At 42.7% G+C, this 25,515-nt stretch overlaps 1 protein-coding gene across 1 annotated transcript; it reads left to right on the top strand.

The window, feature by feature from the left end:
* Positions 1 to 619: 619 nt before the first annotated feature.
* ARRDC4 (arrestin domain containing 4) lies at positions 620 to 24,077 on the top strand. Its single transcript, XM_070953512.1, has 8 exons — positions 620 to 932; positions 7,483 to 7,552; positions 8,849 to 8,996; positions 13,979 to 14,081; positions 14,596 to 14,852; positions 17,841 to 18,003; positions 19,627 to 19,781; positions 19,883 to 24,077. Exons 1-8 carry the CDS (start codon positions 620 to 622, stop codon positions 19,937 to 19,939), a joined length of 1,266 nt encoding a protein of 421 aa, XP_070809613.1. The 3' UTR covers positions 19,940 to 24,077.
* Positions 24,078 to 25,515: the final 1,438 nt, after the last annotated feature.

Genomic DNA, 25,515 nt, shown 5'->3' with positions numbered 1-25,515 from the left:
CTTCTCTTCTCTTCTCTTCTCTTCTAATCTATTCTATTCTTCATTCCATTATTCCATTCCATTCCATTCCATAGTTTACTCATTTCTCTATTCTCTATTCTCTTCTTCATTCCATTATTCCCTTCCCTTCCCTTCCCTTCCCTTCCCTTCCCTTCCATTCCATTCTATTCTATTCTATTCTATTCTATTCTATTCTATTCTATTCTATTCTATTCTATTCCATTCCATTCCATTCCATTCCGTAGCTCGCTCTGTGGCCCAGCACTGAACTCCCGGAGGGCGCCCGGTTGGGGAAGCTCCTCCCAAGCGGCCGCTAGACTCTCTTTTACCCCCACCTACCCACCCACCCACTCAGTCCTTAGGCCCCGCCCCCTCCATCCCACCCTGTTTACCAGCCCGTGCACATGGCTCGCGCCCGCCTCCCATTGGCTCCGGCGGCCCGACCTGTCGCGCGGGCGGCCAATGGCGGCGCGGCTCACGCGCCACGGCCCCGTCCGGGGGTTGGCTGGGCCGGCCGCTCTTTCGCGGGGGTGGGCGGGGTGGGGGGCAGAGGCGGGGCGCCTGCGCATCGGCGGCGGCGGTGGCGGCTGAGGCGGCGAGTCCGTCTGAGGCGGCGGCCATGGCGGGCCGCGGGTGGCCGCTGCTGCCGCTGCCGCCGGTGAAGGCGCTGTCGGTGGCGCTGAGCGAGGCATCCGGCGGCGCTCAGGGCTACCGAGGCGGGCAGGAAGTCTCCGGGCAGGTGTCGCTGGAGGTGGCGGCGCCGTTGAGGCTCCGCGCTCTCCGCCTCGAGGCCTGCGGGGGAGCCCGGGCGGCTTGGACCGAAGCGCCGCCGATGCAGCCGCCGCCTCCTCCTCCTCCTCCTCAGGCGACCGGGACCCGTCTGGAAGCGGAGGTGCCTTACCTGGAAGCCCGGCGGGAGCTGCTGCTGGCAGGTGAGCCGAGGGAGGGAGGCGCGGCGGGTGAGGACTACCGCCCCCATCATCCCCGGCCGCGGCGTGTGGCACTGGCGCTTCATCAAGGAGCCTCTCGGCAAAAGTCCCGTCTGCCCCGTCCTCCCCAAGTCGGAGAGGCGGGACTCCACTCCCCATCGTCCGCGGCCGCCCCGCCGGCGCAGGACTACACGCCCCATCGTCCGCGGCCGCCCCACTTCCTGAGTCGGGCGGGCGGGTCGAACTCCTCTCCTTAGTTCTCCTCCCGCAGCTCCTTTTTTTCCCCTCACCCGAAAGCGGCTTTTTTTTTTTTTTCGCCCCAGAGACCAAAAATCCCATCATCCCCAGCCGGCCGTACTACGATGGAGCTGGGGTGGAGCGGGGAGGGGAGGGGAAAGGGTTTGGCTGGGTCCCGCAGTCATTATTCCTTCGTTGATTTCGCCTGCATCTGCCTACCCCCCTGCTGACTCTCTGCCCTTGTTCGGGGGATGATGGGCCTTGCAGTCCCCAGGAGACTGCAGGATGACAAGCTGATCTCTCCTAGTATTGGGCTGGTATGGAGGGTTTGGCATAAGGGGTTACTCGTTTCTACTCGCCTCCCATCTTTTTTTCCAGCAGTCTCAGGGGGCTGCGCCTGACTACAGTTCCCATGGTCCTCTGGGCTGTGGATGATGGAGGGTGAATTCAGTGGGGGGGAGAAGGAAAGCTGTTTCTAAGTGCGCATGCATGTACTACCAGGAGGAAGGGCCATGGATGGCCATTAGAGAGGCTCTCGAAGGCCATTTTTCTTCTTCTTTTTTCTTCTTTTTTTTTAATAATCTTCAACTTTTTTTAGTTTTAAAATCACATTTCCACTTTTATAGCGTTCAGTTATCGGTATCGATTCTGATTATGTATTTTCCATTTACGGCCTGTTGCATTTTACATTTATGTAATTTTTTTTGTATTTATACGTGGAAATACATAGGCCATTTCTGAGCGCAGCCGTGTCCCAAAAAGAAGATCAAAACGGAAAACATTCCGTTCTTCCAGCTCGCCAGGCTTATTTATAGGAACAGAAGAAAGCAATAAATCTCCCTGCGAGGATTGATAATCTAGAGGGGAAAACTCAGGTTGATGAGGCTGGAGCCTGTCTAATCGAGGCTGGGGAAAAGCCCCAGAACGACTGTTTATAGCGTTTTCATTTTTTAAAAATTTATTTTAACTGCCCTGCCACTCTGTAAACAAGTTGTTGGCTCTCTGGAACAATTGGGATCCTGCTTTCGTAGTGCGCACGCTGAATCATACCTCCTCTGGTTAAATAATGCAAAAGCCATTTAAAGATCAGCCAGCTAAGATAAAGCCAGTTGGTAATAGAATAGAATGGGTATGGGATGAATAAATAAAATGGGAATGGGTTCATGACGTGCAGACTCAGTTAATCAGACGTGAAGTGGAGGAGGATAAGAGAAAGGATAGGGTCCCGCTGGGGTAGAGGAATAGCTTGGGTGGAGCCGGGGTGGGAGAGAAACAAGCAGAAATGGTGGCTGTCTTTCTGTCAAAAAGCTTCCAAAATAACAATAATCGCAGCATTCTAAAGCACCATCTTATGTAGCATCAGAGAAACTATCATCCACTGCCTTTTTTAATTCTCAGCGGCTCTCCAAAATAAAGGTGCTGGCAGCTGAGCCAGGAAGGAAATGAAGAGTCATTCACATATGCATACATGCTGCTGTTATTCAAGAAGTGGAATCTGTAGTTCTTAAAATGGGGAAGAGCAGCTCATTTAGTTCCATGGGAAACTGGCTGAAGCCAAGATTTAATTGAAGAGCATGAGTCTGTCATTTCCTTCTGAATTATGCCAAGTCAATGGGGTCCTTTCAGAGGACAATACTCAGAGACACGCTAGGAAGATTGGAGAGATCTCTTTGAATGTACCCAATTTCGTTGTACTGTCTGCAAAATTAGGCAGATTTTGACAAGGAAAATCCATCACTAATTGCAATACATTATCTTGTCTTTTTTATGATTATTATCACATGAAGTATTAGTACTTATAAAGTCTTAGTAAAACCGCACTTGGAACACTGCATCCACATTACAAAAAAGATGTTGAGACTTTGGAAAGAGTGCAGAAAAGAGCAACAAAGATGATTGGAGGCTAAAAGATTCAAAGAACAGTTGCAGGAATTGGGTATGTCTAGTCTAGTGAAAAGAAGGACTAGGGTGACACGATAGCAGCGTTCCGATATTTGAGGGGCTGCCACAAAGAAGAGGGGGTCAACCTATTTTCTAAAGCCCAAGAAGGAAAGACAAGAAACAATCAGAGAGAGAAGCAACTTAAACTAAGGGGAAATGTCCTAACATTGAGAACAATCAACCAGTGAAATGGCTTGCTTTCAAAAGTTGTGAGTGCTCCATCACTGGAGGCTTTTAAGAAGAAACTGCACATTTGTCTGAAATGGTGTAGGGTCTCCTGCTTCAGCAGGAGTTGGACTAGAGGACCTCCAAAGTTCCTTCCAATTTGTTAATCTATGTTCTAATGCTTTTTATTTGTAATGCTGGTCTGGGACTGTAATAAAAATTACTTACTAGGAAGATTTGAAAGGAAGGAATGTATCCCCGTGGTTGTTTGCTGTTATCGTTGATAGATCCTCTGTAATTCCAGATTGTAGTAGAAAATGCTTGAGATTGATGAGAGGATCCCTGGTACAAGGGAGAAAGGCATGTGCCAAGGAATTGAAAACGTTGATGCCAACTGAATTGGAGGAATAGTTGTTGGAATTAGGGGAAAAAAAAAAGGTAGTCCTCGACTTACGACCACAATTGAGCCCAACGTTTATTTGTTAAGTGAGTTTTGCCCCATTTTACAACCTTTCTTGCCAGATTTGTTAAATGAATCGCTGCAGTTGATAAGTTAGTATCATGGTTACTAAGTGAATCTGGCTTCCCCATTGGCTTTGCTTGTCAGAAGGTCACAAAAGATTCTCATATCATTCTGGAGACACTGCAATGGTCATAAATGCGGGTCAGTTGCCAAGCATCTGAATTTTGATCATGGGAATGCTGCAATGGGATTATGGGAATGCTGCAATGGCTGTAAGTGTAAAAGTGTAAAAAAATGGTCATAAATCACTTTTTTCAATGCTGTTGTAACTTTGGTCACTAAATGAACTGTTGTAAGTCGAGGACTATCCGCAATGATTCTCATGAGTTGAGTCTGATCCCTGGTAACTACATACACATCTCTACCTAATTTTCTTGGTAAACTAGGCAGAGGTGTGTATGTAGCTACAAGTCTTATTTTATCTTATTCCTTCTTATTTTATTGCTATAACGAATGAAGTTACCTCCCATCCATAAGTCATTCCAGTGGGTGCCAAAGAAGGGCCTGTAGAGGTTAAGTCTCCTACACAACTGTTACAAGCACTAGAAGCTTTAGCATCTTGGGTTTTCTTTGCCAAAATAACTTCATTGGTCTTTTAGGGTCCTATGGAGTTTTGCTGACTTTTATTTCACATTTTAATATGACTCCCTAATAGAATTTTCCAGGATTTCCTGGCATCTATCTGGGAAGAGAGCAAGCAGAGTTCTCCAGAGGCTTTGATTCTGAGCAGCTTCTATTTTAAGGTTGTGTTCTCACTGGCAGCTATAATCGGGTGAAACTGGGCCCATCTGCATCCCCAGCAGTTGTAGCATATTTAACGTATCCTTGCCTTCATTAGAAGTTGCTGTCAAGTGACTGCAAGAGATTTGGAATCTCCCTGCCTAGGCCTAGAAAATAGAAGAAAATAGAAGCGTTTTTTTTTTCTCTCTGAAGAAAATGGAATTAAAAATAGTACAAGTTATCCATTTAAAAAGAAGGTATTATATTGCATGAAGTTGGCTTTTCATTCCATGCCAGGTAGCTATCCAAAAACCAGTTTCAGCCCGTTTTTTTAAAACAGCATAGCAAATCGATGGCAATGTGCCTTCAAGCAAATCGATGGCAATGTACTTCAAGCAAAGCACAAGATTTGGCACATGGTGCCCATTTCCCTCCTTGCTCCCTTGCTCCCTCCCTTCTGTAGACTTTTCTCTACACAGGAGGAATGAAATTCTTTTAATATTGCCTTCATCAGATGGAGCCCCCTTATTTGCACTTTAATGCATGAATAAAGGTTGATTAATGCGCAATACAGGTAGTCCTTGACTTACGACCACAATGGAACCCAAAATTTATGTTGCTAAGTGAGACATTTAAGTAAATTTTGCCTCATTGTACAACCTTTCTTGCCACACCTGTTAAGTGAATCAGTGCAGTTGTCAGTGACATGGTTGTGAAGTGAATCTAGCCTTCTCACTGACTTTGCTTGTCAGGGGGTCAGAAAAGGTGATCACATGACCCTGGGATGACTACAACCGTCATAAATATGAATCAATTTGCCAAGCGGCTGAATCTTGATCACGTGACCATGGGGATCTGCAACAGCTGTAAGTGTGAAAAATGGTCATAAGTCACTTTTTTTGGTACCATTGTACCTTTATGCAGTCATTAAATGAACTGTTGTAAGTCAAGGACTACCTGTAATGTGAGTGAAGACCCCTTTGGCTTGCCTTGACCTTCCCTTTGAACGGGTTGGAAAACAAACCTTCAAAAGAAGAAAATTTCTCAGACAAGCCAGGATTCCTGGCTTGTACTTGACTTTTTTTAGGCAAAGATTTTCAACTATTGGGCTACTTTACATTGGCAGGAAGTCATTGCAGTTGTGCAAGTCACTGGAGTGCTTCCATTCATAGATACCCTTGTAAGGCATGAGCTGCCCTTGGGGTAGCTTACAACTTTAAAATCTAATTAGTTCCCTGTCATTCATGTTATCCAGTTTAACTTCAGTCAAGTTCATTGCTTTGTTTAAAACTCTCTCTGCATAAAGTGACATCACAAATGTTTTTCCCTTTTGAAAAGACAAAACACAAAGGCAAACACGCATAGCTCTGCTTCTGCCTGTCTCTCTTCCATACAAGATTCAGTAGCTCATCTCTTCACCTGCGCAATTTGGTGTCGAGAATAGAAAATGCAAACCTCCCATGCTAAGCATGGGAGAACTTTCTGTAATGTTAATTGAGTTCTGAAATGTTTGCTTACATTGTCTGGCTTGAAGAAGCTGTGCTCTTCCAGATGTTGCAGAACTACAGCAGAACGTTGTGTTCCTCAGCACAACCTGTCCCAATTTGTGGGGCTCAGCAGTTTCTGAAGGATCTCTGAAGGGTTTCCTGCCTTCGCCAGATAGGAAAAGGTCTATAAAATGGTTTAGCCCTTCTCACTGACTGTGCACAATTTCCCGCAGTCCCTTTTCACTCTGCTTTCTCTCGCTCCAGTGGCCGTGTCTTTTGAGGATCTTGCAAGGAATAAAAGCAGTATAGGTAGTCCTCAGCTTACGACCACAACGGAGCCCAAAATTCCCATTGCAATGCAAGACAGTTGTTAAATGAGTTTTGCCCCATTTTATGACCTTGCTTGCCACAGTTGTTAAGCAAAGTACTGCAGTTACTAAGTATCATTATTCTGTTGCTTTGATGTACACAGAGAGCTTCTGCACCAGAGACAAATGTGTCAATCAACCAGAGAAACAATCAGCTGCTCAGAATTTAAAGAAAGCTCCAAACGAACAAACAATTGCACGACCACACTGGCACACAAGACATTTATAAGACATTTATAAGACATTTATAAGACATTTATAAGAGAATAGGACAAGATTGATGATGTTACCTAGTCTGGTAACAAAACATTCAGAAATTAAATTGAAACAAGCTTGGAGAGCAAACAACTGCCAAAAACAAATGTGTCTAATCACACTTGACCAAATAAAGTATAAAGAAAAGTAAGAGACCTTACAACCCAGCCTGCCTCTGCCCACAGCATGGTTCAGCTGGATGTCAGAAATGTCACCTCAGTTTGTTCAAATAACAGTAAGAAACCAAGGTTTAACGCAACTAAAATAGAATCGCTGAATAGGAAAGTACAGGTAGTCCTTGACTTACAAATCATAATGGATCCTGCCCATTACGGTCATAGATTGTGACAGTCAGAAAACAGATCACTCACATGACCGATCCACTTTTGCAACCATTCTTTGTGGTGGACGTTAAGCAAATTCAATAAATTCAATAAATAATAATAATAATAAATGTACCCACAATTTCTGGAAGCAAGCTGTTCCACTTGTTAATTGTTCTCACTGTTAGGAAGTTTCTCCTTAGTTCTAGGTTACTTCTCTCTTTGATTAGTTTCCATCCGTGGCTTCTTGTCCTGCCTTCTGGTGCTTTGGAGAACAGCTTGACCCCCTCTTCTTTGGGGCAGCCCCTTAGATATTGGAACACTGCTATCATGTCACTTCTAGTCCTCCTTTTCATTAAAAAGTTGTCCAAAGTTAATTTTAGTTCTGTCATAATTGTTGCCTATCAGCAGAAGCAAATAAAATTTTATTTAATAACCCCATAGATTTATTACTGATTTCACTCTTTGAGGGCTTTTAATCATGACTATGATTAATAAGCATGATTTTAAATTTTTTTTTTTTTTCGTCTATAGGTGATGAAGGCTTCATCCTTTTAGAAGCTGGGAAATACGAATTCCCTTTCAGTTTTCAACTCCCTCTCCAGTAAGTGACGCCACTTAAACTGAAATGTTGGTTTTCACTGTAAATGTTCTCACAGAATCTCTGTAAACATTGTACCAACAGTATACAAAGTGGATTAGACAGTACTCTCTGTTGGCATGATCCTGATTTTTAATTTTGATTTGCCTTGTATTAAAAAGGCTTTTTTAAAAAAAAGCTAACGGTGAGTACCTGGTAAATCCTTAAATGCAAAAAGTTGGACTTTACGACTGTAGTAACTTTATCCTTGATAATGACAGCAAGAAGCGAGGAGTGCACAATTTAATTTAATTTAATCTAATCCACTCTTCATGTGGAAGAGGCATTATAGAATACAATTAAACTGTGTTGCAGCACAAATGCGGATTTAGCAAAGGTACATTCGGCAGTTTGAATAAAGACAAAATCCTTAAGTCCCAATTCTATGAATAGCTGTAGCTTTAAATAAACTTGAATACCATTTGCATGGACTAGGCTGATTGAGAAACCTTGCTGGAAAAAGAAGGAAAATGTTATTAGGAGAACAACTCAAGCAGACCAAATTTGCTGCTAGCAGTAGCGTTTATTTTTTTTACTTCTGCTCTTCGCTAAGGTTGATTGTTTGATGAATCAAATAGAGATTTAAATAGGTGGAAATACACACCAGAAAGTCTATATTTCCTCACCATCAAGTCAGAGCTGAAGAAGTTTCTTGGATAAGAAACGAAATATTTTCAAAGAAAAAACAACAAAGTCCAGTTGCCTCTTGAAAAAGCACCTTTGGGACAACCATGACCTGGATGACCGAGAATCTCCATAGACAGATACACCAGAAAGTTTTCTGTGTATCAGATGTTTTAGTATTTGTTGCCAGTTATAAAAAAAAAAAATAAACTATGATAGTGTCGCAGTAACATGCATTTTACTTGATGTTCGATATGCATTAAGAGTTCAAAATAACTTTGTTAAGCCTTCCTGGAGCAACTACACAGAGCAGCCGCCTTTTGGGGCTTCACACTTTATCTGACCACAAGTAAGGGGTCAAATTAAACAGCCTCCCGAGCCATCATAACGTGCCAGCATCTTGAATTCTGTTCAGCATAATTTGTTCACGCATCGTCATGTGGAATGCACCACGGCAATCTCTCATGACCCCTGAGCATCTCGTAAACATGCCTGCCAACAACCACAAGGGATCTCACAAGCTCCCTTGTGGTGTTGGCATCTGAGCAGGAAAAAGTCGTAAACAGTTGCCTAGGACAAGTCGGGCTCCGCCAAGAAAAATGTGCTAAACTTGCCATTTCTTTGTCTCGTGTTCAGCCCCTTGGCGACCTCTTTCGCAGGGAAATACGGCAGCATTCAGTACTTCGTGAACGTAACCCTGGAAAGCGCCAGCGGCCCCCATCAGACGGTGTCGAGGGAGTTCCAAGTGATCAGCCACATTGATGTCAATTCTCCTCTTCTCTTGGTAAGAGCAGCCCACGTCAAGCCCCGGGGAAATCGGGAGGTTCAGGCAGATTGATTGATTGATTGATTGATTGATTGATTGATTGATTGATTGATTTATTTATTTATTTATTTATTTATTGGTTTGATTTATTTATTTATTTATTTATTTATTTATTTATTTATTTATTTATTGGTTTGATTTATATGCCGCCCTTTTCTGGAGACTCAGGGCGGCTTACAATGCGTTAAGCAATAGCCTTCATACTTTTGTATATACCTGCTTAGTAGGGCTTTCCCCCCCCCTCCCAAAGTGGTGTTCTAGTTTATACAAAGTCAGCTTATTGCCCCCACAAACCGGGTCCTCATTTTACCTACCTCGGAAGGATGGAAGGCTGGGTCAACCTTGAGCCTGGTGAGAATTGAACTCACAGTAATTGCAGGCAGCTGGCAGCTAAGTACTATTTTAACAGTAGTTTAGTCCACCGCACCACCAATTCAAAGGAGTACAGCTACTCCTTGACTTACAACAGTTCATTTAGAGTAAATGACAAGGCAGGAAAAAATGACTTTATCATACAATCCGATATAATGCACTTTGCAGACCATCCACACAGCCTATTGAACCATAGCGGAGTCACTCAGCCTGGTCATCTATAGCCCCTTCACACACTCCTTTGTCCCCAGCTGCAGCCTGGCCCGTGATTAGATTACATTAGATTAACAGAGTTTGAAGGGACCTTGTAGGTCATCTAGTCCAACCCCCTGCCCAAGCAGGAGACCCTACACCATTTCTGACAGATGGCAGTCAAGTCTCTTCTTGAAAGCCTCCAGTGATGAAGCTCCCACAACTTCTGAAGGCAACTTCTGTTCCATGGGTTGATTGTTCTCACTGTCAGAAAATTTCTCCTTATTTCCAGGTTGAGTCTCTCTTTGTTCAGTTTCCATCCATTATTCCTTGCCTGGCCTTGAAGTCCCTTGGAAAATAGCTTGACCCCCTCCTCTCTCTGGCAGCCCCTCAGATACTGGAAGACTGCTATCATGTGTTGCCACTAGACTAGCCATGCCCAGTTCCTGCAACCGTTCTTTATATGTTTTAGCTCTTTGTGCTCTTCTTTGCACTCTTCCCAAAGTCTCAACATAACACAATAGCAGAGTTGGAAGGGACCTTGTAGGTCATCTAGTCCAACCCTCCACGCAAGGAGACTCTACACCATTTCTGACTGATGGCAGTTCAGTTTCTTCTTGAAAGCCTCCAGGGATGAAGCTCCCACAACTTCTGAAGGCAGCTTCTGTTCCATTTGGTTGATGGTTCTCCCAGTCAGAAAATCTCTCCTTATTTTGGACTGTTCCTCCGCTGCCTTTCCAGTGAGCTCCCTTCTAGGTTTTCCTCTATAAATAGATAGCCCCAGGGGTGCGAATTGCAAAGAGTTTTGGCTTCTTCTCTTTCTTTTTAAATGCCGTTGATCACATCACAGCTGTCCTGCCAGAAGATGCTTCAGGAAGGGTTTTGAATAGCAGCAGCCCAGATTGGCATGGAGTTCGTTTTCTCACAGTAATGACATTTGCAGGGCAAAGTTCAAACCCTCTTCAGGAATAGTTAGCTGGGGAATAATAATTATAATTACAGGTAGTCTTCAATTTACAACAGTTCATTATAACGGCACGGAAAAAAAGTGACTTATGGCTGTTTTTCACACTTACGACCATTGTCACCTGATCAGAATTCAGGTGCTTGGCAACTGGCTCATATTTATGATGTGTGCAGTGTCCCTTGGTCACGTGATCCGCTTTTGCGACCTTCTGACAAGCAAAGTCAATGGGGGAAATCAGATTCACTTAACCAGCTTACCAACTTAACCACTGCAGTGATTCACTTAACAAGTATGGTAAAAAAGATTGTAAAATGGGACAAAAGTCACTTAGCAAATTTCTCATTTAACAACATTAATTTTGGGCTCAATTGTGGTCGTAAGTCGAGGACCACCTGTAGTTATTTATCTTTCATATAGGTAGTCCTCGACTTACAACCGTTCATTTAGTGACTGTTTGAAGTCCCAAAGGCACTGAAAAAAAAGTTACCCATGACCAATTTTCACACTTATGACCGTTCCAGCATCCCTATGGTCACATGATCAAAATTCAGCTGACTTGTGACGGTGGCATTGTCCCAGGGTCATATGATCCCCTTTTGCGACCACCTGACAATGTCAGTGGAAAAGCCAGATTCGCTTAACGACCTTGTTACTATCTTAACAACTGCTGCAGTGATTCCCTAAGCAACTGTGGGGGAAAAAGATCGTAAAATGGAGCAAAGCTCACTTAACAACAGTCTTGCTTTAGCAACAGAAATTTTGGGCTCAATTGTGGTTGTAAGTCAAGGACCCATCTGCGACAAGTATAGTCACAGAAATAACCCCGAGAGCCCGCTCAGTTGCAGCATCCCCACAGTCACGTGATCAGAATTAGGATGCTGGCAATTGGCTTGTCTCTGTGACAGTTTCACACCTCATTTGAAGGAAAAGCCAAGCACAGTGAGCTAATATTATGAAAAGATAACTACGCCTATCCGGTAGCAAAGAATTGCAGAGCTCTTGCAAAAAAAAAAGAAAAGAAAAGGACTTCCCTTTCAAAATATTTGTTTGCAACTAGAAAAACCAATGATAGTAGCAGAGAAAGTCTCTGAGTTACCTTGGAAACTTTCCAGCAATCTCAAGCCACCGAGAAAGAAAGCAGAAGAGTAACCTTAAAAATAAATAAATAAACTTCCTGTGTTTTCATTTCCACTCTATTGTTAAAGAAAAGTAGCATTTTTCCATAGGGTAACCTTTGTTTCCATTTAAATGGAAAACAGGACTCATAAGCTGTAAAAACCACATGCTCCTTAGCAGGGGTGGCTTCTACTTACCTTTACTACCAGTTCGCAACAGGGCTGCGTGCATTCGTAGAAGCTTCTGCGCATGCGCAGATCATCATTTATGACATCCAGGCGGGTGGGCGGAGCCTCCCGCCGATTTTACTACCGGTTTTATAGAACCGGGAGCAACCCACCCCCACTCCTTAGGAAAGCAGAGTGCATTTCTACTATAGAGAAAGGAGTAGGGTATGTCTTTTCAGGAAGGGACCTGGGAGATCTTCTATTCCAGGGGTGTCAAACTCGATTTCATTGAGGGCTGCATCAGGGTTGTGTTTGACCTTGGGGGGACCGGGGGGGGGCAGCTCAATGTCACTCGTGTCTAGGGCACCTGTGGTGACCCGAGCGCTCTGTTTTCAGCTGTGACAGACTCCTGCAACCCTCTGCCAGCAAAAATGGAGCTCGGGAGGGCAGCTTGCAAACCTCGCGAGCTCCATTTTCGGCTGTAACAGCTTTCTGCAACCCGCTGCCAGCAAAAACTCCATTTTTGCTGGCAGAGGCACCATGGGCCAGATCTGTTTTCAGGGTGGCCCCATGGGCCAGATCTAAGCACCCCATGGGCCAGATCCGGCCCCCAGGCCTTGAGTTCGACACCCCTGTTCTCGTCCAACCCCATGCCCAAAGCAGGAGATCTTTTTCCTGTGTCCTCATTTCTTAACCCTCCGAAAATCAGAATCCCAAATCTGCAGAGTCACAATGAGTTCCTTTCATGCACTCCAGAAAAGATGCATTTAATATTCCACAGTCCTTTGCCATAATGTCATTTTAGTGATCCTAATAACCAATATTGATTGCCAAGCTGAGGTATCTGATGGCTGCGTCAGAGGACAATGAGCTAGTAAGTGCTTCAGGGATGTGTATGTGTGGGTGTGAATTTGTGTTCTTCATGCAGACTGCAACTGGGAAGGGTGGAGAGGACCATGTATCTTTCCCAAAAATATTACTTCCAAAAATTAAAAACTCCACTCTGCAATACAGGTAGTCCTCGACTTACGACCACAATTGAGCCCAAAATTTCTGTTTACTAAGTGAGAGAATCGTTCGTTTTGTCCCACTTTACCAACTTTCTTGCCACAATTTTTTTGAAAAAACAGCTGTTCATTTAACAAGGTTGTTAAGTGAATCTGGCTTCCCCATTGACTTTGCTTATCATAAGGTCGCAAAAGGGGATCACGCAACCTCAAGGCACAGCAACCGTCATAAATATGAGTCAGTTGCCAAATGACTGACTTTTGATCATGAGACCATGCAATGCTCTGTATAGGGAGCCTGGATAGCTCAACAGACAGAGCTCTGTAATTTAACACCAGCTGTCTGCAATTAAAGTAAGATCGAATCTCGCCAGGCTCAAGGTTGACTCAGCCTTCCATCTTTTCTAAGGTAGGTAAATTGAGGACCCAGTTTGTGGGGGCAATAAGCTGACTTTGTATAAATATACAAAAGTATGAAGGCTATTGCTTAGCATATTGTAAGCCGCCCTGAGTCTCCGGAGAAGGGCGGCATATAAATCAAATTTTTTAAAAAAAGTGAAAAACGGTCATAAGTCACTTTTTTCGGTGATGTTGTAACTTTGAACGGTCACTAAATGAATGGTTGTACTTAACCTGTACAGTCATTGTGGAGCTCACTAAGAATATTTGAGAATTGAAACAACATGGCTGGCATGAGGAACTGTCTCTTGCCGGTCACATCTACCACTAGAGCGAGCAGGCAAGACAAGGCATGTTGCAGGTCCCATCCCTTATGGAGGTACACCTGGTGGGACCCTGAAGAAGGGCCTTCTCCGTGGTGGCTCCCTCTCTCTGGAACATCATTCCCCCAGAGATTAGAATGGCCACTGGACTTTCTGGTTTTTCATTGAAGAACGTTTCGCTTCTCATCCAAGAAGCTTCTTCAGCTCTCCTTCTGAAGAAGAAGACCAATCCTGTGAGCTGAAGAAGCTTCTTGGATGAGAAGCGAAACATCTTCAAAGAAAAACCAGAAAGTCCAGTTGCCTCTTGAAAAAAAAGCACCTTTGGGACAACCATGAGCTGGATGACGGAGAACCTCCACAGGCATTCACAGATTTTTATTCTTGCCCCTTTTTGCAGAGTCCTGTAAGACAAACTCAAGATAAAATGGTTGGGTGCTGGTTTTTCACTTCAGGTCCAGTTTGTTTGAGTGCCAAAATCGATAGGAAAGGGTTTTGTAATGGTAAGTATATTCCCTTCACGCTATTATGTTTGGCTTTGGAATATGCTGTGAATGCTGTTATTGTATGAATTTATAGAAATCCTGCGTTCCTAGCAAAAACAGATTTAGAAAGAGAAATCTAGTAAGCCTATATACGTGTGACTAAATCAATTTAATTTCCATCATAACAAGTATGAGCTTAAGGCCCACTGTCATAATGAGTACTTACATTTTACAATGTGTTAGCTTAGAGAGAGGAACTAAAACAAGAGGGAAAAAAAATAGCCAGAGGGAGCTGTCCTAAAAATGCAAATCTTTTTCATCATAATAGATTAGTTTACAAATATGGCATTTTTTTTTCATGTTGCCTATTGCAGAATTAGATTTTTTTTTCCTGGCTTGAATATTACCGACAATAACTACTACATTCAAAGGCATACTTAAGAAAACACTGTTCTACAAAGGTGGAGGCTGTGACTTGTGTAGGTACAATATAACTTACTCAGTGTTCCTGGGTTCTTTTCTTTGGCTCTAGGTGAAGTGATACCAATTTATGCAGAAATCGAAAATTGTTCCTCGCGGCTAATTGTGCCGAAAGCTGCCATTTTCCAAATACAGACTTACGTAGTTAGAGGGAAAACAAAGACTTTTCGTCAAATGGTTGCCAACGTGCGAGGAAACCACATTGCCTCAGGAAGCACAGATACCTGGAATGGCAAAACTCTGAAAATTCCACCTGTCACCCCTTCTATCCTTGACTGCTGTATTATAAGAGTGGAATATTCCTTGGCTGTGAGTATGGCTTTCACTCAGTTCAATCAGTCGGGATCCATAGATTGTAACACAAGAGACAGTCAATCTTGCTGATTTTGCCTAGCCTTAGAAACTAAGAAGAATGGAGCCTACTGGGACTTTAGTAGGAGACCACTAGAAGATCACAGAGCAGGGGTGAAATGCTCCCAGTTCGGACCGGATCACCCAATCCGGTAGCGATGGCGGCGGGTGGTTCGGAGAACCGGTAGCAAAAATCCCTGTGCCTCCTCCCCCACCATGCCCAGCTGGGCCACAGGATAATCAGAGGCTTTTTTTTTTTTTTTACTTTTAAAAGCATTTTTTCTACAACCTCTTCCGATGAAAAAATGCTTTTAAAAGTTAAAAAAAAACCTCTGATGAACGTGTGGCTCAACTGGGATAGTCAGAGGCTTTTTTCTGCAACCTCTTGGCCGAAGAGGTGGTAAAAAAAATGCTTTGAAAAGTCTCTGACGATCCCAGCTGAGTTGCATGATCGGCAGAGAGGCATTTTTTAAAATGCCTCTCTGACGATCTAAACTGAGTTTCCTGATCGGCAGAGGCTTTTCAAAGCATTAGAAAAAATGCTTTGAAAAGTTAAAAAAAAAAAAAGTTGGCCACGCCCACCCAGTCACATTACCCACCACCACCACCACCAAGCCACGCCCACAGAACTGGTAGTAACAAATTTTACATTTTACCCCTGTCACAAAGTTATAGAAACATAAAACCAATCTGTTGAAAAGGGCCTTGGAGATCTTCTAGTCCAACCCTCTCCAGACCCTATACCATTCCAGACAAACGGTATCCAATCTGTTCTTGAAAACCTCCAGCGATGGAGCACCCAAAATCTCTAGAGCCGTTTCATTGATTAATTGGTCTCACTGACAGGAAATTTCCTCTTACTTCTAGGTTGAGTACTCTCTTGTCAAGCTTCCACCCATTATTTCTTGTCTTGCCCCTCTGGTGGTAGACTAAACTGTAACTGTAGGAAATGACCAGCCTGAGCCTGAGGGAGGGGTCAAAGGCATCATTAGTCTCACATCCCTTCACGCTCACAAGAGATCCAGCCCTCCTTGAAATCCATTGACTCTTATCTACCACCAATTTGCCTTGACCATTAGTAGTTCAGATTCTTCTAGACAGCTTTGGCATACTTGCTAAAATTCTCTACAAGGAGCCATGGTGGTGCAATGGTTAGAATGCAGTATTGCAGGCCAGTTCTGCCGATTGCCAGGAGTTTGATCCTGACAAGACACCAAGTTGACTCAGCCTTCCATCTTTCCAAGGTCAGTAAAATAATCTTAAATTCTATTGCTATAGACCTTCGAAAAATCGTGATTTCCTGTTGCTATAAGAATCTGAACTACTAATGGTCAAGGCAAATTGGCAGTAGATAAGAGTCAATGGAATTCAAATTTGAATGTAGTAACAAATATATAGAAATGGAACAGACACAGAATGCATGATTGTAATTTAGTACATTGATATTTTCATATGTATAAATAAATATTAGACTCACATGTATAGATAGTAAATAGAAAAAAGGGAGAAAATGGATATGTAAGAAATGAATACTGATGTGAAAATGTTGGAAAGAAGAAAATTGTAAAAATTTCATTTTTTATTTTAAAAAAAAACTTCAATAAAATTATTTTTTTAAAAAAAGAGTCAACGGAATTCAAGGAAGGCTGGACTTAGTTCTCTTGTGGGCAAGAAGGGCCTCAAGACTGATGATGCATTTGAAAACCTTAAACCTTAAAAAATATTCCCAAAGAAAGCATTATTAGTTTAGAATACAATAGACTGAGCTGGAAGGGACCTTGGAGGTTTGTTTGTTTATTTATTTATTTATTGGTTCGATTTATATGCCGCCCTTCTCTGGAGACTCAGGGCGGCTTACAATGCGTTAAGCAATAGCCTTCATACTTTTGTATATACCTGCTTAGTAGGGCTTTCGGCCCCCCTTAAGCGGTTATTGTAGCTCACCTTTATCACATTTACAAATAATAAATTCAAACATCTCTAGCACATTTTCCTCCTATTTTCCCTGCAACGATAACCCTGTGAGGTGGTTTGAGCTGAAAGAGAAGGATTGGTCCAAAGTCACCGGGATGGCTTTTGTGTCTAAGGCAGGACTTTAACTCACAGTCTCCTGTTTTCTAGTCTGATGCCTTAACCACTAAACCAGAATGTTTCAACTACTTTAATACTGCTGTCTAGATATGTCCATGAGTCAACAGAAGCTTAACTCAGAAGAGATTCAATATTATAAGGCAGTGATGGCTAACCATAATTCTATGCGCCCCGCCCCCGCGCATGCGTGCATGACCCCCTCCGCTCCCCCCACTCCTGGCATACAATGGCCCGGTAGGCTCGTTTTTCTCTCTCACCTGGCTCCAGAGCCTCTCTAGGAGTCTGGGGAGGGCGAAAACAGCCTTCCCCACCACCCCCCGGAGGCCCTCCAGAAGTCAGAAATTGCCCGTTTGCAACTTCTCCCCGTTTCTGGCCTCTGGAGGCCTCGGGGGGGGGGAGAGGCCATTTTTGCCCTCCCCAGACTCCTAGAGAAGCTCTGGAGCCAGGTGAGAGAAAAAAATGGGCCTTCCCCACCAACCCCCCCCCCCCCCCCGAGGCCCTCTGAAGGCAGGAAACAATTTGTTTCCCTACTTCTGCCCAAAAAGCCCGAAAATCAGCATGCGCCGGAGCTGAACTTGCGTGCCCACTGATATGGCTATGCGTGCCCCCTGTGGCACGCATGCCATAGGTTTGCCATCACGGTTATAAGGCAACTAAATGAAGTGAGTGAAAAAATGTCTTCTGAAATAGTCCAGAAAGCTCTAGGATATGTCTTGTAGAGGGATTCTTTTTGCAAAACTCTTAGGCTTCATCCAAAATTACTGTGTGGGTATTTCCTGACATTGGCAGCTTGGAAAATTATAAACTTGCTTCCCCTCTGGCAAATTGTTTAAAATGTCTTCTCTCTCATCACAGGTATATGTTCATATTCCTGGTGCCAAAAAGCTGATGGTTGAACTGCCTTTGGTCATTGGCACAATTCCATGCACTGCTTTTTCCAGCAGGAACTCGAGTTTTATCAACCAGTTGGCTATGGATATGAGGTGGCTGGCTCAGTCACTGCCAGATCATCCAGAAGGTGCACCCCTGGGCTTTATTTTTTCTCATCGTTTGGGGCTGAATTTTTTTTTAGTTCCAAGGGAAAAACAGATCTTGAAAAAATTTCAAAAGAAAGCTGGTATACTGAGGGAAGTGTTTGACTTGGAGAGAGTGAATCTGATAAATAATCAATTTGTCTATAAAAGCTTTTTTGGAAGCCTAGATCAATTGCTGTTTTTCACTGAAAACCTTAAAGGATGATTGTTGAAATACAAGGCCAAGTTTTCTTGGCACTCCTTTGAGACTGGATGAGATGCTTTATGATAGGTTGGATAAAATCAATTATTTTATTAAAAATATGTACATTGAAATTGGTTTTTGTTTAATGTTCAATCATTTGATGATGGTACCAATAGAAGATTTGCATTTCAGGGTTGAACTGTGGAATCCTTGATGTTCTCTGAGCTGGGTGATTTTTTTGCAGACGTTTCATGACCCAACTAGGTAACATCATCAGTGCTAGAAGGTTTGCACACTCCCAGCACTGATGATGTTGCCTAGCTGGGTCATGAAACGTCTACAAGAAAACAACCAAGCTCAGAGAGCACCACAACCCCACAATAACAGCTTGGTCAGGCTTGTCCCAACCTGAACGTTTAGGAAACAAAGACCCTCAACTCCATTTTGTAGCAAAAGGTTTGTTTTTACTAAACTCAAGTGGTTATGGCGTAAGCAAAGTCTGCCTGTTCTCCTCTTCCCCGGCCCTCTCCCCTTGATCAGTTCATGAGTGCCCAATGGAATTTGAATTAAGGTGTTTTGGTAACAGCTTTAAGGCTTGGCACCTCTTTGGTGGAGTTTCACATTCCATTCTCAAACTCATGTCCCTGATCGGCTAGTCTGTTCCAGATTGGTACCTCTGGTTCCTGTCACCCTGGCATTACCCCTTCAACCACCCCCTTCTCCCCCCTCCCATGTTTTATGTCAGGATACCAGCAAATGGCAGACCTGACAATTTTTTATTCTGAAATCAGTGGGCTCTCAGTGTTGTTTCAGTGACTATACCAATTTGCACAAAGTGCAAGCTGAATAGAGTTTTGTTCCAAGCTTGCTTAATGTGAAACTGGCCCTAGCATGTTGGTCCATTGGGGAGGGAAGTAGATTCTTTAGGAAAGGATTGGAATACTCTAGAAAGGGGGTAGACATTTTTATTGTAAAACTTTATCCAAGGATGGATAAAAGACTCAAGTACTTGTTCTTGCGTCAATATCAAGTTCTTTAAAAATTGTGTAAAATACACACCCTGTGTTATTTATAAATGATAGGTTTAGTTATTCGATTTGTACCCTTGCTTAAAAAAATACGGAGAGAAATGATCAGTAGCAAACTTTATTTAAGTCACAGATTTAAAGTAAGATTTGCTGCCTGTAATTTTAACCGCTCTTGATCGTTGTTAGTCTTTTCATCCAGGAATGGCTAGTCTGTTCTTTGAATTCAAGCCACTCTTTAAGGGCTGATGTTACACTAAAATTATATCATGGCTGCATTTTGGATCGTCAGTCGTCATAATTACAGCTTAGTGTGCAGAAGAAAATTACTGTAGCATGATTTTACTTTGATGGAGATAAAGAGTTACATGTCCATGCACATGTGTTTGTTTCCCTAGCACCACCCAATTATGCTGATATAGTATCGGAGGAAGAATACGCAAGGCATGTTACTGTTTATCCGACTTCGGTGGATTGTGACGAACAGCTGCGTTGTCCTATGCTCGCCTACATCCAAGAATTCCGATTTCAACCGCCTCCTCTCTATTCAGAGGTAACCGACACCCTCAATTGCAATCTCAAAAGCTCCTCAACAACTCTCATGTCAATTCATGAATCCCAAACAGTAAATACTCCTTCTATTTTTCTGTGCAGATTGACCCCTATCCTACTGAAGTAGAAGACAATCGGCTGGTTTCACTCGTGGATTAAGGGCGATTCCAAAAGCTTTCGTTTGGGGTTTTTTTTTCCTACTGCCTCTGCTTGAAGCAAAGCTTTTTTTTTATTTTCTTCCATTAAAGCAATTTAAAATTGGAGCAGGCACCAGAAGACCTAAAACTAATCTTGAACAAGAAGGGAAGCATGGAAGAATGTGTTATTGAAGTCATTGGCCCACGCAATGAAGCTTGGACATTTTTGGGCCAGATACTTATTATTTATTCAATTTTTATCCCACCCCTCTCCCCTATATGTTGACTCTGGGCCATATCTGAGAAGAAAATATGTTTAGGTTGTAGTGCCTCTTCTTAGTAGTGTTCAAGATATTTCAGAGAGCAGTAAAACAACCAGCTTACAGAAGGTCTGCCTTTGGGAATACAAATATTTGCATCTGTATCCAGATACAGGAATTTCTGGCCTGGAACATTCAACTCCCTACCAAGATTATGTGAGCTTTTGACTCCGCAGATTATTCTTTCTTTTTTTTTTCCACGCGGATATATCATTCCTAAGATTAATAATCACGGAGCGATACTGTGATATTTTTACCGAGTCAGTGATATTAAAAATTCTCTATGCAAGGTTGCATAGGCAGAAGCTTGGTATCACTGCCAGCTTTGGAAATTGCAATTTTAGAGCCGAGGCTGGATTTCAAGAGTCGCTTTGCTCCGCACTTCAGATGGTTGAGACTTTTTTTTTTTTCCCCTGCTTCAACAACGTGGCATGATTGAAAGTTTGGGCTGTCCTGGCCCCTTTCCAAATCAGGACTTTTTCAGCAACTTGAGATGCTGTATCAGACTTGCCACGACTTAAACCTCTACGTAAAAACAATCCTTGGCTCCGATCTTTGGGATAGGTAATAGTTTTATTGCAAGTATTGCAGTCAAGCATAGCCAGAACTGAGAACTGTACAGCAAAATCCCTAAATTAAACTTTTCCCTCCCTTAACTGTCTCCCATCGCCAACCCACCCACCCCTCTCCCCATGACCAATCAGGTTCAAGCAAGATGTTTTCAGAACGGTCAGTTCAAGCATAGGCTGGTATGCAGCTACCTCCTTCTCCCAGTTGGGTGACCTTGAAGCAGCTTCTAGGGGAGATACACCAGTTATTTTCGCTTTCCCCCGCAAGCATCCAACCCTTCCCAGAGTTCATAGCAGACTGTCAGCGCATGGCAGCAATGTACACAAGCAAGGTGGCAGCTGCTTTGGCACTTAATATCAGCTAAGCTGAACATAAGAGGGATGCTTTTGCACTCTTTAAAAACTTGCATAATGAATGATGAAACTCTATAGGAATATATTCCATGGAATGATAAAAAAGATCCTGTAAAAATAAAAATCCCTCCCTCCTTCCTGGAATGGGAGTTGAGACCAAAAATATTTTCCACTGAGGCCAACTTGCCTTTTTTAGGATTAACAGAATCCAAATAGAGAGAGAGCATTATTAACAGACCAGATAATTTTCTGTGAAGTTTTATGAGAAATGAATTACAGGTACTGTGATACGTGGATTTAAGATTAAATTATTATGGTGCAATTATTCTTTAATTTGTTTCTCAGGTCAGCGTGCTTTGCTCTGAGGGTAGAGTCTTATAATCTTCTTAATTCCTGGAAAATTCTGTACTGTAACCTTTTATAGCCTTTGCACTACAACTCACGTCCAGAAATATTGCCCGCGTTTCCATCCATAAACCGGTGGTCCTCGACTTACGACCGCAAAATTTCTGTCGCCAAGCAAGACCAGTTGTTAAGTGAGTTTTTGCCCCATTTCACAACCTTTCTTCCCGCAGTTGTTACGCGAATCGCTGTAGTTGCTAAGTGAGAAACACGGTTGTTAAGTGAATCTGGCTTCCCCATTGACTCTGCTTGTCAGAAGGGTCCCAAAAGGGGATCATCACATGACACCCCCCCCCCAGGACACTGCAACCATTGTAAATGTGAGTCCGTTGCCAAGTGTCTGAATTTGAACACATGACCACAGGGGTGCTGCAACGGTCGTCAGTGGGAAAAAAAACTTTTCAGTACCATTGTAACTTTGAACGGTCACTAAATGAACGGTTGCAAGTCGAGGACTACCTGCACTAAAACCAATAGCTCGGCAGGGTGAAAAATGCTCTATTTTCTTCATTGGTAGGCCACACTGGCCATCTGCACTATGTACCTTTGTCTTTGAGTCGTGGTTAGAATGCGGTACTGCAGGCTAATTCTGCCAGCTGCCTGCAGTTCGGCAGTTTGATTCTCACCAGGCTCAGAGTTGACTCAGCCTTACATCCTTCCGAGGTCGGTAAAATGAGATTTGTTGGGGGCAGGATGCTGACTCTGTAAACCGCTTAGCGAGGGCTATAAAGCAGTGTGAAGCGATATATAAGTGCTATTGCGATTGTTATTGCTATTGTCTTTCAGAAGTTTTATGTTTGGACTAACAGTATCTATACCCCGATCTCTATTGTTGCACATATGTCCTACATTTTTGGATGTGCCTCTATTCCAGAGGTCTTCAAATTCAGCAGCTTTAAGGCTTGTGGACTTCAACTCCCAGAATTCTCCAGCCAACTATGCTGGCTGGAGAATCCTGGGAGTTGAAGTCCACAAGCCTTAAAGCTGCTAAGTTTGAAGACCTCTGCTCTATGCCGCGTGCCCAGATGAAAGACAGGGTGACAAGTTGAAACAAAGAGGTGCGTTGTTGGCACAGGGCTTGGAGGATGGCACAGCATATGTCCTCTTGCAAATTTTGACACCCCTGATTGCAAGCTGAATCCTAAATAGAAGCGCCTTATACTGGCCTGTACATAATGACTGAGCAAAGTGTGTCTTTTTTAACTTTTTACCAATCTTTCATGACATTTGCCTGACTAGGTGGCTCAGTGGCTACCTAGTCAGTGATTAGAAAGGTCGGCAGGTCGAATCCCTAGTACAGGTCTCCTACATGAGCGGGGGGTTGGGCTAGATGACCTCCAAGGTCCCTTCCAACTCTTACCGTTACATTAGAAGAACCGAAAGGAGAGAGGTACTCTCGAGCTGTGTTTCTCAAGTTTGGCAAGCTTAAGCTGGGGAATTCTGGGAGTTGAAGCCCACCTATTTTCAACTCTCCAAGCTTGAGTTTAGGCAATGGAGTCAACCAGCACAAGCTTGTTTTCCGGTAAAAATGAAGCCGGGTGTTCTGTTTAAAGGGCAGCCTTTTGAGAAAAGAGAACCAATTTGGTTAGAAACCATTCTCTCTTCCCATTAAATAAACTTTTGCCAGCCCTAAGACCATCCTCCAGGCTTACTTTTGAACTATGGTTAACAAAATGGGGATTTCCAAAAAGGGGGGAAATGGTTTGAAGGGACATTATAGCCTCTTGCTTTTCTGCAGGAGGTCAAGGTACATCTTCCATTATGAAGAAACGAAGTTGCACAACTTGGTTGCACAACAACTTTGGAAACTGACTTGCTGGCTTATAATCATTCTTTTAAAAGGGACGCAAGAAAATGCATTTCAAATCCTGTCTCTTGCTCTCCAAACCAATAATTCTGTTTATATCTTTGAAAGATAGTCCAAAAGAGGAAAACCGAACCAAACCCTTTAATGGCGTCACCAAGGCCTTCTTAAAAAGGAACGAAATGCCTTTTGTTTTGCTTTTCAAGTCAAAATGTAGAGGAAACCAAGTTTCCTTGCTTAAACTTTTTTTAATATCTTGAAGAGCAATAAATACAATGGTACAAAATGCACGTCTTAAAAGGTTGAAGCCATGATAATTATTTGGTGCTTTCAAGTGCCGATTAAAATACTAGTAAGAGCTGGCTATTGATATTACGAAGATCATATATCAAAAGGAGAAGATCAGCACAAATCAAGGTAATGATTTACCTTGTCAAGCGTGGCCTTAATATTGTTAAAACAAGAAAGGGAAAATATCCCTAAGCATGCTGTGCCTCGGTATAAAATTGAATAAGCAAAGTTTTGCATTCTCTTCTCAGGACACATTTTGCTTCTTAATCATATATGTATTGCACAATGATTTTGCAATAATGAAAGGGCATGTTTTGTTACGTTTTCAATTCCTGTGCAAAGCAAGCAAAATAATTGAAATTATTGTACTTTGTATTGAAATGTGAGCCCTATGGGTTTCTTAATAAAGAAGAAAGGTTGCTTTGTTGTCTTGATTTTTTTTTTAAAAAAAAAGTTGCACATCCAGGCATACGATGGTATGATGTGGAATGGAATGGAATTAGAATTAGAATTAGAATTAGAATTTAGAATAGAATAGAATAGAATAGAATAGAATAGAATAGAATAGAATAGAATAGAATAGAATAGAATAGAATTCTTTCTTGGCCAAGTGTGATTGGACACACAAGGAATTTGTCTTGGTGCATATTCTCTCAGTGTACATAAAAGATACGTTTGTCAAGAATCATAAGGTACAACAATGATAGTCATAGGGTACAAATAAGCAATCAATCACACTAGGAAACAGTCAATATAAATCATAAGGATACCAGCAATGTTGCAGTCATACAGTCATATGTGGGAGGAGATGGGTGATAGGAACTATGAGAAGATTAATAGTAATGCAGACTTAGTGAATAGTTTGACAGTGTTGAGGGAATTATTTGTTTAGCAGAGTGATGGCGTTCGGGGAAAAAACTGTTCCTGTGTCTAGTTGTTCTGGTGTGCAGTGCTCTATAGCGTCGTTTTGAAGGTAGGAGTTGAAACAGTTTATGTCCAGGATGCGAGGGGTCTGTAGATATTTTCACAGCCCTCTTTGACTCACAGGTCTTCAATGGAAGGCAGGTTAGTAGCAATTGTTTTTTCTGCAGTTCTAATTATCTGTTGAAGTCTGTCTTGTTGGGTTGCAGAACCAAACCAGACAGTTATAGAGGTGCAGATGACAGACTCAATAATTCTGGCATAATCTTTTGTAAATTAAAAGCAATTTCACCACATGCAGGGTGTTTTCCTGAGTTACCATATGTGAAAAAGGCAAAACAACATAGTCCATGACATCTCAAAAGAGACATGCAATGCAAAAAGCAAGTGAACAGAAATCCCCTAAAAATGCCATTAAGTTTTAAATTTAGTCCTTGGAATCCAGCCCAGGAGTTGTGTCATTTATGACCTTGATAAATGCCAAGTATCCTAAGACTTTGTTTATGCTTTCATACGATAAGCCCTCTGGAAATTTTCTTTGAGAGGCCTAAATGAAGACTAGCTTCTGTTTCATTTTTAGCACACCCAGATCTTAACTTCCCCATTTTCTGTTCAATTTTTATACTTTATTCAATATATATTTCACACTGTTGTCATAGATTTTGCTTTGTTTAGCCATGATGGCGCAGTGGTTAGAATGCAGTATTGCAGGCTGACTCTGCTTGCTGCCAGCAGTTCGATCCTGACCAGCCCAAGCTTGACTCAGTCTTCTTTCTTTCTGAGGTCGGTAAAACGAGGACCCAGATTGTTGGGGGCAAGATGCTGACCCTGTAAACCGCTTAAAGAGGGCTGTAAAGCACTGTGAAGCGGTATATAAGCCTTAAGTGCTGTTGCTATTGAAATATTTTAATGTAGTCTACCCTGTATAACTTGGTCA

This window comes from Pituophis catenifer, unplaced genomic scaffold (assembly GCF_029215685.1).
Source record: "Pituophis catenifer annectens isolate HBS135680 unplaced genomic scaffold, rPitCat1.0.hap2 SCAF_14, whole genome shotgun sequence".
Taxonomy (NCBI): domain Eukaryota; kingdom Metazoa; phylum Chordata; class Lepidosauria; order Squamata; family Colubridae; genus Pituophis; species Pituophis catenifer.
The sequence above is the reverse complement of the archived record's forward strand: the minus strand, read 5'-3'. Positions and strand labels throughout refer to the sequence as shown.